This window comes from Alligator mississippiensis, chromosome 2 (genome assembly GCF_030867095.1).
Source record: "Alligator mississippiensis isolate rAllMis1 chromosome 2, rAllMis1, whole genome shotgun sequence".
Taxonomy (NCBI): domain Eukaryota; kingdom Metazoa; phylum Chordata; order Crocodylia; family Alligatoridae; genus Alligator; species Alligator mississippiensis.
Genome location: NC_081825.1, coordinates 195,323,977 through 195,337,105, shown reverse-complemented (window position 1 = coordinate 195,337,105; position 13,129 = coordinate 195,323,977). Strand labels below are relative to the sequence as shown.

At 42.3% G+C, this 13,129-nt stretch overlaps 1 protein-coding gene across 3 annotated transcripts in view; it reads left to right on the top strand.

Annotated features, from left to right (window-relative positions):
• Positions 1-13,129, top strand: part of PDE3B (phosphodiesterase 3B) — a 172,836-nt gene that overhangs the window by 109,835 nt on the left and 49,872 nt on the right. For 2 of the 3 annotated variants that reach the window (XM_059722645.1, XM_019476969.2), the window contains exons 4-7: positions 1,438-1,580; positions 8,057-8,163; positions 10,520-10,730; positions 11,511-11,587. In XM_059722645.1, the coding sequence (XP_059578628.1) occupies positions 1,438-1,580; positions 8,057-8,163; positions 10,520-10,730; positions 11,511-11,587 (538 nt within the window). The remainder of the gene's footprint in view (positions 1-1,437; positions 1,581-8,056; positions 8,164-10,519; positions 10,731-11,510; positions 11,588-13,129) is intronic. The other variant, XM_059722646.1, reaches the window with a different exon arrangement.

Here is a 13,129-nt window from a genome sequence, read left to right as displayed (position 1 = left end):
GTGGGAATTTCATCAAGGCTTAATAGAACGGAGTCTGTACAGCTTGACTGTACAGTAAATAAGGATCAATATTAAGACTACATATCTTTACTAGTATTAACATCAAAGAAAGAGGAATTTAGTGAGGCAAAAAGTACAATTAGATTGATTGGAATAATAACAAAAGAAAGGAGAATAATGTAGAAATATTAGGTTTATTTCTGTATTTGACCATCTAATGTAAAATTCATAAGCAGCTCTTAGAGTAGGGACTGGGATTTGGGACTTGCCTTTCCCAAGGAAATGACCTCCTCACTAGGCTAGAGTTGCATTTGCTCTTGTAGACTCTCCTGACTCTTCAATCTTTCAATCTTTACTGGTTAAAGGGCCAGCTTCAACTGGAAGGGTACAAGAGGATACTACCCATCCTAGACAATAGTTTGGTGATTAGGGCACTTTTCTAGGAATTGGGCGATACGGGTTTGATCACCTTCATGCTAAGGAGGGCCTACAACCTAGGTCTCCCACTTCACTGGCAAGTGAGTTATTAGGCAAAATGTGGGCATCACAATTACCTTCTGCTTCTCCAACAATTGTATTTTGTCTCAAGCTGCTCCTATACCATCAACATTAAATGGTCATTCGGTGTACTCTGTCCCCACTTAAGCAACCAGAAACTTAAGTAGGATTTAGGTAGGCTTTAGGTAGGTTTTTAACCCTATTTCATCCCGGGTTAAAGCTGAAATGATTTAATTTACTTGTTTCGCTACAAGCTTGTGTACAAATCTTGTTCCCTGACAGCCGCCCTTTCCTCTCACTTTTGAAGCTGCTCCAAGTTTGTCTATACTAGTGATTTTCAGCCAGAGGGCTGAGGCACCCAGGGGTGCTGAAAGATACTCTGAAGGGTGCTGCCAGATATGAGGAGATAGGGAGATAAGCTCAGGTTCAAACTCAGGTCTTGCCTGGCCCTTTCCTCTGCTTTACTGCCTAGCCCCCCTGCAAGGAGTTGAGCACTGTAATAAGTTAGTTTTTGAATGGTGTGCAGCTCAATTCACAAAAGTTATGAAAGGGTGTCTTGAATCGATTGAGGGGTACATTGAGGCTAAAAAAGTTGAGAACCACTGGTCTATGCCCTCTTACTCCCCTGTCCATACAACCAGTTATCTGTTTACAGTTTGTTCAACTTGGGATGGACTTCAGTTAGGCTCAATCTTATACCTCTGTGGCAATAGCAAAGTCCCTTGATCGCTTTGCCACCATCTCAACATCATTGCTATAATAACCAAGATGCACCTACGTTTTTCTGAGGTTGCCACTCAAAAATCCACCAATACCATACTTCCAAATTCATTTAATTATTAGGTATAAAAATGTCAAACCTAGTCTGCAAAACTAATAGATGCTACCATGTTAATTTTCAGTAAGAGAAACTTTAATTGCTGTTAAATTATTCAACAGGGTCTAAATAGCAGAAATAGCTTGCCAACAACTCAGTTGAGACGAAGTTCAGGAACTTCTGCCCTTCCACCTATAGAACAGTCGTCTTCTAGGTGGGAACGCAGTAACACCAAGAGACCTCACCAGGAACATAATACTTCAAGGTAAACCATATATTGGTATAATACTAATAAATGTAGCCATTCTAAATCTTCCACATCTGCAAAATGTTTGCATTGGGCTGTGGGGAATATTTTGTGGCAAATGTCATCATTGAATCAGTTCTCTAAATTGTCACACAAGTGGTAAAAACTTGAGGTAACAATCTTTATATGACCATGTAGGTTTGTTCAGCCAGAAGAACCAGACATGAGGCCATTCTGAGGTGAAATAAACTTCCCAATTTTGAGAAGTAATACCACAAATCAGTTTTTGTAAATCGAAGAATAATTTATCCAAGGGAAACTAGCTTTCTGTTTTGTCAAGGCCCAGTCTCAGATCGTTATTATCTTAGATAAAGTTCCCTATTTCAGCGTTTCCCAATCGCTTTGCTATGGCATTTTGGGTTGGAGCCATGCCCCCCGCCTGCTGCTGCTGCTCCGGACACGGACAGATGGGGAGTGTGGCTCCAGCCAGGCAGGGGGCGTGGCTCCAGCCCAGAATGCTGTCCAGCTGGCCACGCGCTACCCCTCCCCTGTGGTGTCCGGCTGGCCATGCTCCACCCCCTCTACCCCCTGCTGTACATCCACTACGTGCAGTGCTTTTTTATTTAGGTAAGTGTGCTGTGGGACGAAAAAGGTTGGGAAATGCTACCCTACTTTAATTCTTCTAGTAGTTCTGGATTTCAAATTCTTGTTTTGATTAAAAAAAAGTATGATATAATTTCTGCAAATTCCTTGCTGCCATTGCAAGTCATTGCAGTATTTACCCCTCCTCCAGTAATTAGGTGTGAAGCAAGCAATAAGAAGATATAATGTGCCCCTTGTACCTCAGGGTAGTTCTGTTTTAATTTGATAGAGGCACACCAGTTAGCTCCATAGTTATGGTTATATCCTGAAATAGGCTTTCCCATAGTGCCAGGGCAAATTATACATTGTTTATACCAATTTAACAAAATGTACATCTCTAAACCAATAAAATTATAGCAGTGTTAAAATTTATGTGTAGATTAGTACATGGAGATAGTACTCTAAGGCCTTTTTGAAGGTCACAAGAGTAAATTAATGGTAGACATGGAAATATTAGAATAAATTCTAAACTGTGAAATTTTTTTTTATATAACTCTAGCATACTGTTCTAGTCGACTATTACTTGTTATTTCTAGATGTTATTTTAATCAACAAGTTGGACTGTTTAATGTATAATCTATTGGTTTAATGTTATTTAATAAAATATCAAACAATAGATTAATAAATAATCTGTGAATTATTATGCATTTTCATGCTTTGGAACAGAGCAATTCATTCTACTGCAGTATTTATTAGACCTTTTATTAGCATATATAAAATTATTTTTCAACTGCATATAAAAAGTATTTTCAAAAGTAAAATATATTTTCTAACAAATTCATAGTTTAAAATTGTGATGCAATCTCACTGTCAACAGCAGATGGCACTGTTCAACAGCATAGCCAGCTACCAGATTTTAACTAATAAAGATCCATATAATATAGATGCATGAAACTTTAAAATCAGTTTTAGTTTTAAAAATATAACTGAAATGAATGATGAAATATAATTCGAGTAGAAAACTGTATACATTAGGGTTCACACTTGCTTCAAATTTAACGGATCTTTTAAAAGTTTTCAGATAGTTTCTATCAAAAATAGTCTGCTCCTCTAGAGTATGTCAGTAGAGTGTTTAATGCTTGCCATTAAAATTGTTTGTATTTCAAAGCTAAGATAATTTCAAAGCAGATGTTTGAAAAACTGAAAATAGAGTTTTGGAATACTATAGTATATACTGTAATTCTCTCTTTAGGTGGTTCTAATTTCCTCATATTTTAGGATTGGAAGGGACTGTTTTGTTAGCACCACTGTCTCCCAGATAGTGCTAAAGGATCATTAAAGCACAATGAATCCTTTTATGGAATGTGAAATACGAACACAGACAAGGCAACTCAGTGTCTTAATCTCAGAGTCTAATTTGAATGCAGACAATTCAGCACCCTAAAATCAAAGTCTAACTTTATTAGTACAAGAAGTATTATCTTAGCAGCTTCTATATTCAGAGAGAGAAAAACATTCAGTACAGTAATATCACCCAATCCCAGATGTGATTTTGCTCAACAGAAAAGACAGCCGTTCAGTTCCTGGAAGCAAAGGTATGTCGTGGGCTGGGACGGTCCAGACAGGTATTGAAGGCTGGATTTATGATGACACCTACTTTCTTGCCGCCCCCTTTTATGCTTTTCTTCAACTTCACTCCTTTGATGACTTTGCTTTCTGTTTGGCCTCTGTGGTCAGCATACTGTCCATCTTTTATCAGTATATTAATTTGTTCAACAGACCCATCACAAGCACACGTCTTAATCTCGCCTTTTTCTGGTGTCTGTCTTTGGGCATTGTCCATTGCTCTCCCTTATCAGTTTTTATTAACATAACCAATCCTTTCATCCCTTTGATTCAGATGGTTCATGCCAAATTCAGTTAATCTGAGCTGGTAACAATGCTGCTGCTTTGTTATGTTGTGTTAAAAGAACTTCTCACCATTGTAAAAAGGAAAAAGATATAATGAGCACTATGAGCGCTACAAAAACAATGCAAGGCCAGCTAATAACAAAAATAAAAAGTTAATAAGGCTATGCAAAATGTAAGCAATGATTAAATAAGGCTAATTATAAACAATACTATAATTCACCACTCTATAAGTAGATACAACTTCAGAGCATTAAACATGACAAGCTACCCTAACAGTCTGGGTCCTGCTAACACTAGCAGTCAAATAATGTAATCCTTTTCCCAAACTGATCAAGTTCTATCTTAAAATCAGTACATTTCTTTGTCAGACTAATCTCATTTAAAGGTTGTTTCAGAACATCTTTCCTCTAATGGCTAGTAACCTTAAATTTCCAACTTAGATTTTTTTCACAGGTAATTTATTTCTACTTGTTCTTGTGCTAATATTTTTCCTTGGCTTAAATAGTTCTTTCAACTTAATAGCGTTAATTTTCCCCCAGCCTTTTATGTTTATAGGACAGTCGTATCCCTTCCCTTGCTTTCCATTCTTTCGCTAGGCTAAATAAACCAAGCCCTTTTCTTCTTTTATAAGACAGAAGTGCCCTGTTCTCTGTAGTAACTTTTCTGCACCTTTTTCAGAGATACGAATTTGTCGTATTGAACATAGGAAAACACAGTTTTACACAATATTCCACATTGTATTCCTGAAATGACAGTACTTTGGTAACTTTATTGGAGATACCTTTTCTGATATATCTTAGCGCAGGGGTGGGCAAAATATGGACCACAAGCTGGATCTGGCTGCCTCTGCAGTGCTCCACATGGGCCAAGTGTTGACTGCTTCTGCCCATGCTATGGTCCCACCTGCATCCGCCCCATGCCTGCCAGGCAACATGGCCTCAGCCCTGGCCAGGGTGCACAGCTTCCTGGCAGGGCTGCTGCTGCAGCTGCCCCAAGTGCTGCTTGGCTACCCCCGCCTCCAGTGGTTTCTCTTCCTGCTCCTGCTGCACCACTCTGGGCAGCAGGTAGCATGGGGAAGCTGTGGGGATGTGTGCTAGGCACCACATTAACCATCTAGCTGGGGTCATCTAGACCCAGCACTCTTTCCTGCCTATGCAGGGGGTCGGACTCGATGATCTATTGAGGTCCCTTCCGGCCCTAACATCTATGAATCTATGCCCAGCCAGGCAGGCAGAAGCTGTACCTGGGCAGCTCCTGCTCCAGTATGTTGGGCTCCAGCTTCTGCCTTCCACCCACTTGGCTGCCTGCAGGTGGCTGCTCATCACACCAGTCAGGTGCGGTGGGTAGAAGTTTGCCTGGAGCTGGAGCCCCATGTGCTGGGGTTTGAGCTGCCTGGCTACAGTTTCCCCCGTGCCTGCCTGGGTGTGTGTTGCCTGATGTGTGCCCCAACAGCTGCTGCTGCTTCCCCATGGGTTTTTTGATTAAGAATAAGGGCTTGTATACATGAAATATAACTTGAAGAAATATTTTGCTTACTAGCTTCACTTCAACACACTTATTCTGCAGTAAGGTTGCCTACGTGTAATTCAGCTTAGTCCCTTTGGAAGTGGATTATCCTTAACCACGAAAGGCTTTTTAATTGTGGGATAAGAGTGTCCCCTGCAGTTTTACTCTAGTATAACTATTTCATTTTAAAATTTACATTCTACCTTGTTTCACAATAGTTTCCTTGCGCAGAGAAACCGTAAGGCTACTTCAGTTTTGTGTTTAGTGATGAAATTAAACCATTTGTGTTTTGTAGAAAACACTGTCTCAGTGTTTGTAGATTTCTTAGGTTTTGGTGAGGGGAAAAGGTTATAGTGATCTTAGTTTCTGTATTTTGGGTTTATTTCAAGTTAAATTTGGTTTCCTTTGGAGCAGGAACTTGGACAAGGGAAAAATTTGCTGCTACTAATTGCCTTTCAGAAATCCAAATTTGCAGGGGGAAAAAAAAGAATAAGATGACTTATGAGCAGGGATCCGGGTTTTCAGTTTCCCACAGAAAAACAGAGAAAACCATGGATTTCCCATTTTTATTGGAGAAAACATGGATTTTCCCTTTTAGCAGGGAAACCCGCGGATTTCCCGCTTTTGCACAGAGCTCTTGCAGGCTAGCAGAGTTCCAGCCTGCAAGAGCTGATTTGAAAAAGGGGCAGGAAACCCCCACCCCTGTCCGGAGGGGGATGGAGAGATGGAGGGCAAGGCCTAAGCCTCTGAGTCAGCCAAGGCTAGGCTCAGGCTCACATTCACTCGTCTTCAGCCCTCACCCCTGGATGTAAGTGGGGCTTGGAATGTGTGGGGCAGGGCTAAGGAGGAAGCTGGCTGGGGACTGAGGGAGATAGGGGGAGGGGGGCATGCCGGGCTCAGGCGGCACACCTTGGTGCCTCCCTGCCCCCCCACCTCAGCCTGCTCCCAGGAGCAGGGCTGGGGGGTGAGGACAGGGGTGCCCTTTTACAGGCCACACGTGCCAGATGGCTGGCCGGGGTGGGGGTTCGCACACGGTGGCTGCCACTGCACCACCGCACTCCATGCTGCCTTCCCGCAGCCGGCTGCACCCTCCACAAGCAAGTGGCAGCATGGGGTGGTGGCGGGTGCCGTGTACAAGTCCCTGCCAGCAGGTGGGGGGAGGCTCACACATGGTGGCTGACACCACCCCATGCTGCCACTTGCCTGTGGAGCTGTGCGGCTGGCTGCAGGAAGGCAGTGTGGGGGACAGCGGTGCGGTGGCAGTTGCTGTGTGCGAACCCCCCCTGGCTGGCTGGCCAGCATGTGTGCAGCCTGTAGAGGAGCACCCCTGTTCTCACCCCCCAGCCCTCCTCCTGGGAGTGGGCACAGGGACACACTCTACCCCCACCCCCTTCTCAGTCTGCCCCCCCAGTCCCATTCTTTACCCTTGCCCTGCCCCACCCTTCCCCCCCCCCCACACACTTACTTGCTGGGGTGGGTGTCTGTCTGTGCCTGCATCTGTGTGTCTACGTGTGTGGGGTTGGGGGACTGTTTTGGGAGGAGTGAGGGGTATTAGCAGGGCTGAGGAGGCTGTTGCAGGGAGTGAGGGACACCAGCCAGAGGGGAAGGAGAGGGTGGATTTTGGGTTTTTTTTATCAGAGAATTTGCTGTTTTTAATCAGGGAAAACCAGGATCCCTGCTTATGAGTGCCAGACATCAAAATTGACCTAAGGTGTGAGGAGAGGTTCCAGCTAGTTCTTATTTTGCTAGAAAATGTTTTGCTATTGTTATACTAGTATATGGTCAAAAGGTAGGTTAAAACAGGGTTTAGCAACCTGTGGCCCACTAGCAAAATTCAGCCCATGGAGCTATGGGGCTTCAGTGGTATTTGGCAGGAGGCTGCTTTGCCTGCACTGAGGCCAGGCATCAGGTAGTTTTCACCAGTGTTGTCCCATGGCTGCGTGAAAGGGAGAAGCAGCTGTGGTTTTAGCCACAGCAGCTGGATCCTAACACTGGCCTACTTTGGATCCAAGCCCTGCTCATTCCAGCCAGCCACCAGAAAAATGTTGCTGACCACAGTGTTAAAAATTTTCACATTGCTGTATTGCAGATCCCAGTAAAATTAGTATGTGGCTATGTCCTGATAAGCAAAACATGACAGTAAATCTTCTAATTCACTAGTTTATTAATAGATTAATAGTCTGGGAATATTTGTCATTCTAGAGCCTTCCTTAAAAAAAAATTGAGCATATGACATTTGTGAGTTGAGCTAGAAGTTGTACAAACAAATAATGGGGAAGCTGAGATGTTTTCTAAACAATATTAGAGAAAGGTATAATACTGTGCTAGGAAAGAAAATGGTGGGTAACAGTACTGTATCAAACTTTGTACTCTATCAGTTTTGCTAAATTAAAACGAGTTAATTATCACATGCAGTTTCCTTGACTAACTGCATATAATGAACAAAAGTGAAGAGGCTTAAGAGAGCTTGATATTTTCTTAATTTTTATTTTTAGCCAAGGATCCCATTGTAACGGGCCTTTCAGTACAAACCTACTGATAATACCAAAACAAAGGTCATCCTCAGTGACATTAGCTCATCATATAAGCCCTAGACGAACAGGTAAGGCAATAATTATTATCATATGATTTGCCAGCATGCTGTCCAGATTATATCCTAAATTAAAATTTCTCATATGCTCCACCTTTTATAGATCATTGTCCACATATTACAATAATATTTATCTTTATTATTCTGAATGTTGCTGCATCAGTGTGAATTAGCATTAGTATTGTAGCATAAGCTTCCAGATCTTTTAATATTTTAGTCTAATAGCCTTCTAAGAATACTGAAACCATTATATTGAACACTATAGTTTCAGAATAAATCTCACTGCTTCCTTAACCAAGCTGTTCAATATTTTTTGTTTTCTCTCACCTTTCAAGTTTTAGCCCCACGCTTCTTATACCGTCTTAGCGTCCTGGTTTCTTTTGTCTCCTTGTCTCAGTTTGTTTATCCATCCAGTCCCAGCTCTTCCTTGTCTGATTTGTTCCCCTCTACAGACTTATTCCTTTTCCCCACTAGTTCATAGTCTGTCTCCGTGTTTAGTTATTCTCAGTAAGTTTTCTGTTTAATTCTTCATCCTAGTTCCCTGTTAAGGGGCAGATCCAAGGGGGATAAATTTTTGAAATAGTGGAAATGTTTTTCAATGGAGATTTTCAAGAAAAAGACTGGGTGGGCATCTACCTGGGATGATTTAGCACCAGCAGCAAATCCTTTATCTATGCATGAGTTGCACTAGATGAGCCTGGAAGTCATTTCCAACCATACTATTCCATGGTTACAAGTACTTTTTTAATACTGGAAAATAATACTGTTTTTCCCAGCCTTGTTCTAAGAAACAGCTGAACTAGTTTGCTTGAAATTTTCCAAAACATAAAATCAATAATAATGAAAATTCTGCCTGAGGCAGATGTCTTTTATGAAAAAATTCAGCCCAAATGGCTAAGGTTTGACATAATTTCAACCAGTTGAAAGCCAGGTCTTACAATGGGAAATGTCAAGGAACTTTATATGGCAATGCTTTCAGTATCTGACTACATAAACATTTGCTCATTGTTCAGTCTGAATTGGACCTCCAAACCATTCTTAACATATTCCTGGAAGTCTGCAAGAGTACTGGCCTAACTCTAAACATCAGGAAAACGTAAGTCCTTTACCAACCTGCTCCAAATGGAGAAACAACCCCCACCTCCATTCAAATCAACTGAGAATTGCTGGAGAGTGTGGTCACTTCGCTTATCTTGGAAGCCATCTTTCATCAAAGGCAGACATCAGTGCAGAAATACAACACTGCTTGAAATACGCGAGCGCAGCCTTTGGATGCCTGAGTAAGAGAGTCTTTTTAAATCATGACATCCTTGCTGAAACAAAGCTCTTGGTTTATCGAGCCATTATCATTCCAACTCTGCTGTATGGCTCGGAAACTTGGACCACATACAAAAGACATCTCAAGAGCTTGGAAAAGTACCACCGATGGTGCCTTCACAAGATCCTTTGGATTAGATGGGAGGATAGATGCATAAACATCAGCGTCTTGGCTGAAGAAAATTCCAACAGCATTGAGGTCATGATGATCCAAAACCAACTTCGCTGGGCAGGTCATGTTCGCATGCCTGACTCCCGCCTTCCAAAGAGAATCTTTTTCTCAGCTGAAAGAAAGTCAGCAAAGTAGTGGAGGCCAAAAAAAGCGCTTCAAAGACACCCTGGAGTAAACATGAAGAGGTGTAACATCAACTTTAACACTTGGGAGACCCTTGCTTAGGACTGACCAAAATGGAGGAAGACTCTTTGGGAGGGAACTCAACACTTTGAAATGGCTCGTCAACAGGCAGAAGAGGAAAAGAGGAACAGGCAAAAAAACCCATCAGAACATCTAATGCAGCAACACGGTGCCCATCTCTCCTGGAAACACCTGTCCTTACTGCGACAAGATGTGGATCTAGAATTGGGCTATGGAGCCACCTGGGGACTCGCTATTAAGATCCTTGGAAGACTATCTTACTCGTCCATGAGTAATTGCCCATCATCATCATTGCATAAATTAACATTTACATCATTTTAACAAAAAGATACTTTAAAACATATTTATATGTAAGAGACCCATTGATACTATATGTACTTCAAATTTGTTTCAGAAGCTTCCATACACTCTTTTAAGCACTGAATAGTGTTCACTCAACAGGTCATTTTGATGTGCAGCCTATCCTGTGGTGCCTGTTTGTAAACCCCAAAAGCCTTTCTGTCTAATATGTATTTAAAAATATGATGCATATGCAGACTTTCCCTAAATTTTTCAGACAGTTCTTCTTGATCTATAGAATTTTCTTGCGCCTGTTTTGTTTTAACTGTTCAAAGCCTTTTTCTTAATATCTTCTAAGGAGCTATTCAATCAAATGGTAAATGTTTGTTTTTGCAGGTACTTCCTGTAGCCTAAGTCCTCTGGGTTCACCTGGTCATGGTTCTATCTCCAGTGGGTCACTTGTCAATCGGTCACCTGTAGAATTTCCTGATACTACTGATTTTCTTACTAAGCCAAGTGTTAATTTACATAAACCTCTGGGATATACATTTAGTTCTCCAGATGTTCAACAGCATGTCAGGACTTCTACCAGCTATTCATGTAGCAGGTACTGTAATCTCTTAAAAGAAAAAATGTTCAGTTATAGTAAATATCAGCATTTTTATTCAGCCATTCATACTAATTTAGTCTTTTTTCCAGTCATACTGACATATTGATACCTCTTCATACTATTTATACCTGTGTATCTACATATTAGCTTTATCCAGTAGGATTATAAAGCAGTTTATATTGATTTGAAATGGTCCATAGTCTGTCATGGAATACAGCAGCTAATCTGCTTTTGCAATATTATTCTACAGCTTTCAAGAGGAGTAGGGAACCTCCACATTTGGGAATTCAATTCAGTAGTTTCAGACACCTTCCAAATGACCAATGCTTCTGTTAGCAGAGGGGTGGTCAGCCTGCTGCACATGTGCCACACATGGCACAGGCACCTTCTGTGTGGCATGTGACAGACAGATCAGGGAGGAGGCAAGCAGCATGGTGGCAGATAGGGTAGGGAGCAGAAAATAGGGCAGTAGATCAGGCAGGAAGCACAGGACAGGGAGCAAGGAAGCAGATTGAATAGGGGATGAGGATTGCAGGGGCACTCAGGAGGGCACAGGGATTAATTTGTGGCGTGCCTGCCAAAAATGTTGACCCCAGTGGCACTTGGAGGGTTTGGGGGGTTACTTATATAAGTGCTTAACAGACAATAACATGCTTTGGTTTTGGGAGCCTACCAAGGTCATATAATGCCCAGTATCTGGAGAACAACTTTAAATATAAAGTACTCAGAAGTGGAAAAAGTACCTAGTATTGTATTATTTCTCTTTTATTCTATCAGCTGTGGACGTCAGATACTCAAGCCTATTTTAACATCAGAATCAGAATTTGGTGCAGAATATCAAGGCAAAAAATCAGGTGGGATTTCAAAATATGCAAATATTTGATACTGCCTGTTTGTGCTTTCTTAATTGCCAGTTAAATTAGCACATCTATATTGCATATTAAAATGTTTACTTTGCTTCTGAGTAATCCATAAATAAAAATAAGGTAATTTTGCTGATGTTTCTGTGGAGAACCTCCTTGAGGCCAGTTCAAGAATTATTGTTCAGTTAAGCAAGATTTACCACTACTTGGTAGTGCTGCTAAAGAGGCACAAAGTAGCTAAAGTATGTCAGCACTTCTGATCTGATCTTTGCAATAATGGGTTATGCCTTAAAGTAGACACTATGGGCTTATTATCTGTGTTATTCATGAATCATCTACTATAGCAGTATTAAACATTAAAGGCTTGATTCATTGCTGTGTCTACCTTCTTCTTAGGGCTGAAAAAGCATTGATGATTTCTAAGTTCTATGCCTTTAAACACAGCAGAGGATAGTGCAACCTGGTGGATACTGTAACTTCTATCTGATGATTGTAGTTCTCAAGAGACTGGGTGCATCTACATCAGGGGTGGGCAAAATGGTGGATCTGGCTGGCGTCCAGACTCCATTTCCCAGCAGCCCCTGCCCGCATGGCTGGGGCTGGTTTCCATGAAGACCCCAGCAGCAGCTGAACTGTGATAGTGGCAAGGCTGAGGTTTCTGTGGAGACAGGCCCCAGCAGCGCTGGCAGGGTGCACGGCAGTGCACAGAGCTGCTCCACAGCCAGGCTGGGATCTTGTGTCAGTGACATCATGGTCTAGAGCCAAGGCAGAGCCACAATCTACAGTCTGCACGCCCCGGGCAAAGCCATGCAGGCAGTGGATTACAGCTCTGCCTCGCCTCCTTTCAGCAGGGGCAGCGCTAGGGGGAGGGTGGGGAAGTTTAACCACCCCAAAATTCCCCATATCCACCCCTCCCAGTGCTGCTGCCACTGCCTGCCCTGCACAGGTGACAGCAGTTGCCTGCAGCACAGCCCCTTTTCAGCCCTCCCACCAGGAAGAGGCTGGTGCTGCTATTGTCTGCCAGTGCTGCTGGGGCTGGTCTCCATGGAAACCCTGGCCCTGCACTATCATTGCGGGGCTGCTGCTGGGGTCTCCATGGAAACCGGCCCCAGCAATGCGGGCAGAGGCTGATGGGAAATGGTGGCCAGATGGTGGGCCAGATTTTGCCCACCCCTGGTTTGCATGTTCATTAACATGCCCAAATTATGGTGCATTAAGTTTTAGTACCTGTAATAACAAATACTAACTTAATGCTCCATAGTTGACACTACTGTGCATTAATGCAGATGAATGCTTTTTGTGTGATTCTTAATGTGCACTGGACTAAATCTACTACACATTAGTGCATTAGCATGGTTTTTGCCAGCTGTGCTAATCCACAGTAAACTTAGTTCAGTGTGCTTTAAGCATCTCATGTAGATGTGCCCACTGTAGACCAGAATAGGGAATATCCACAACCTATTGCTTTTTAACATTGCTCTATAACCAATACATCCTTCCTAGTCACTACTCTGAGTATACCCTCCAGCTTTG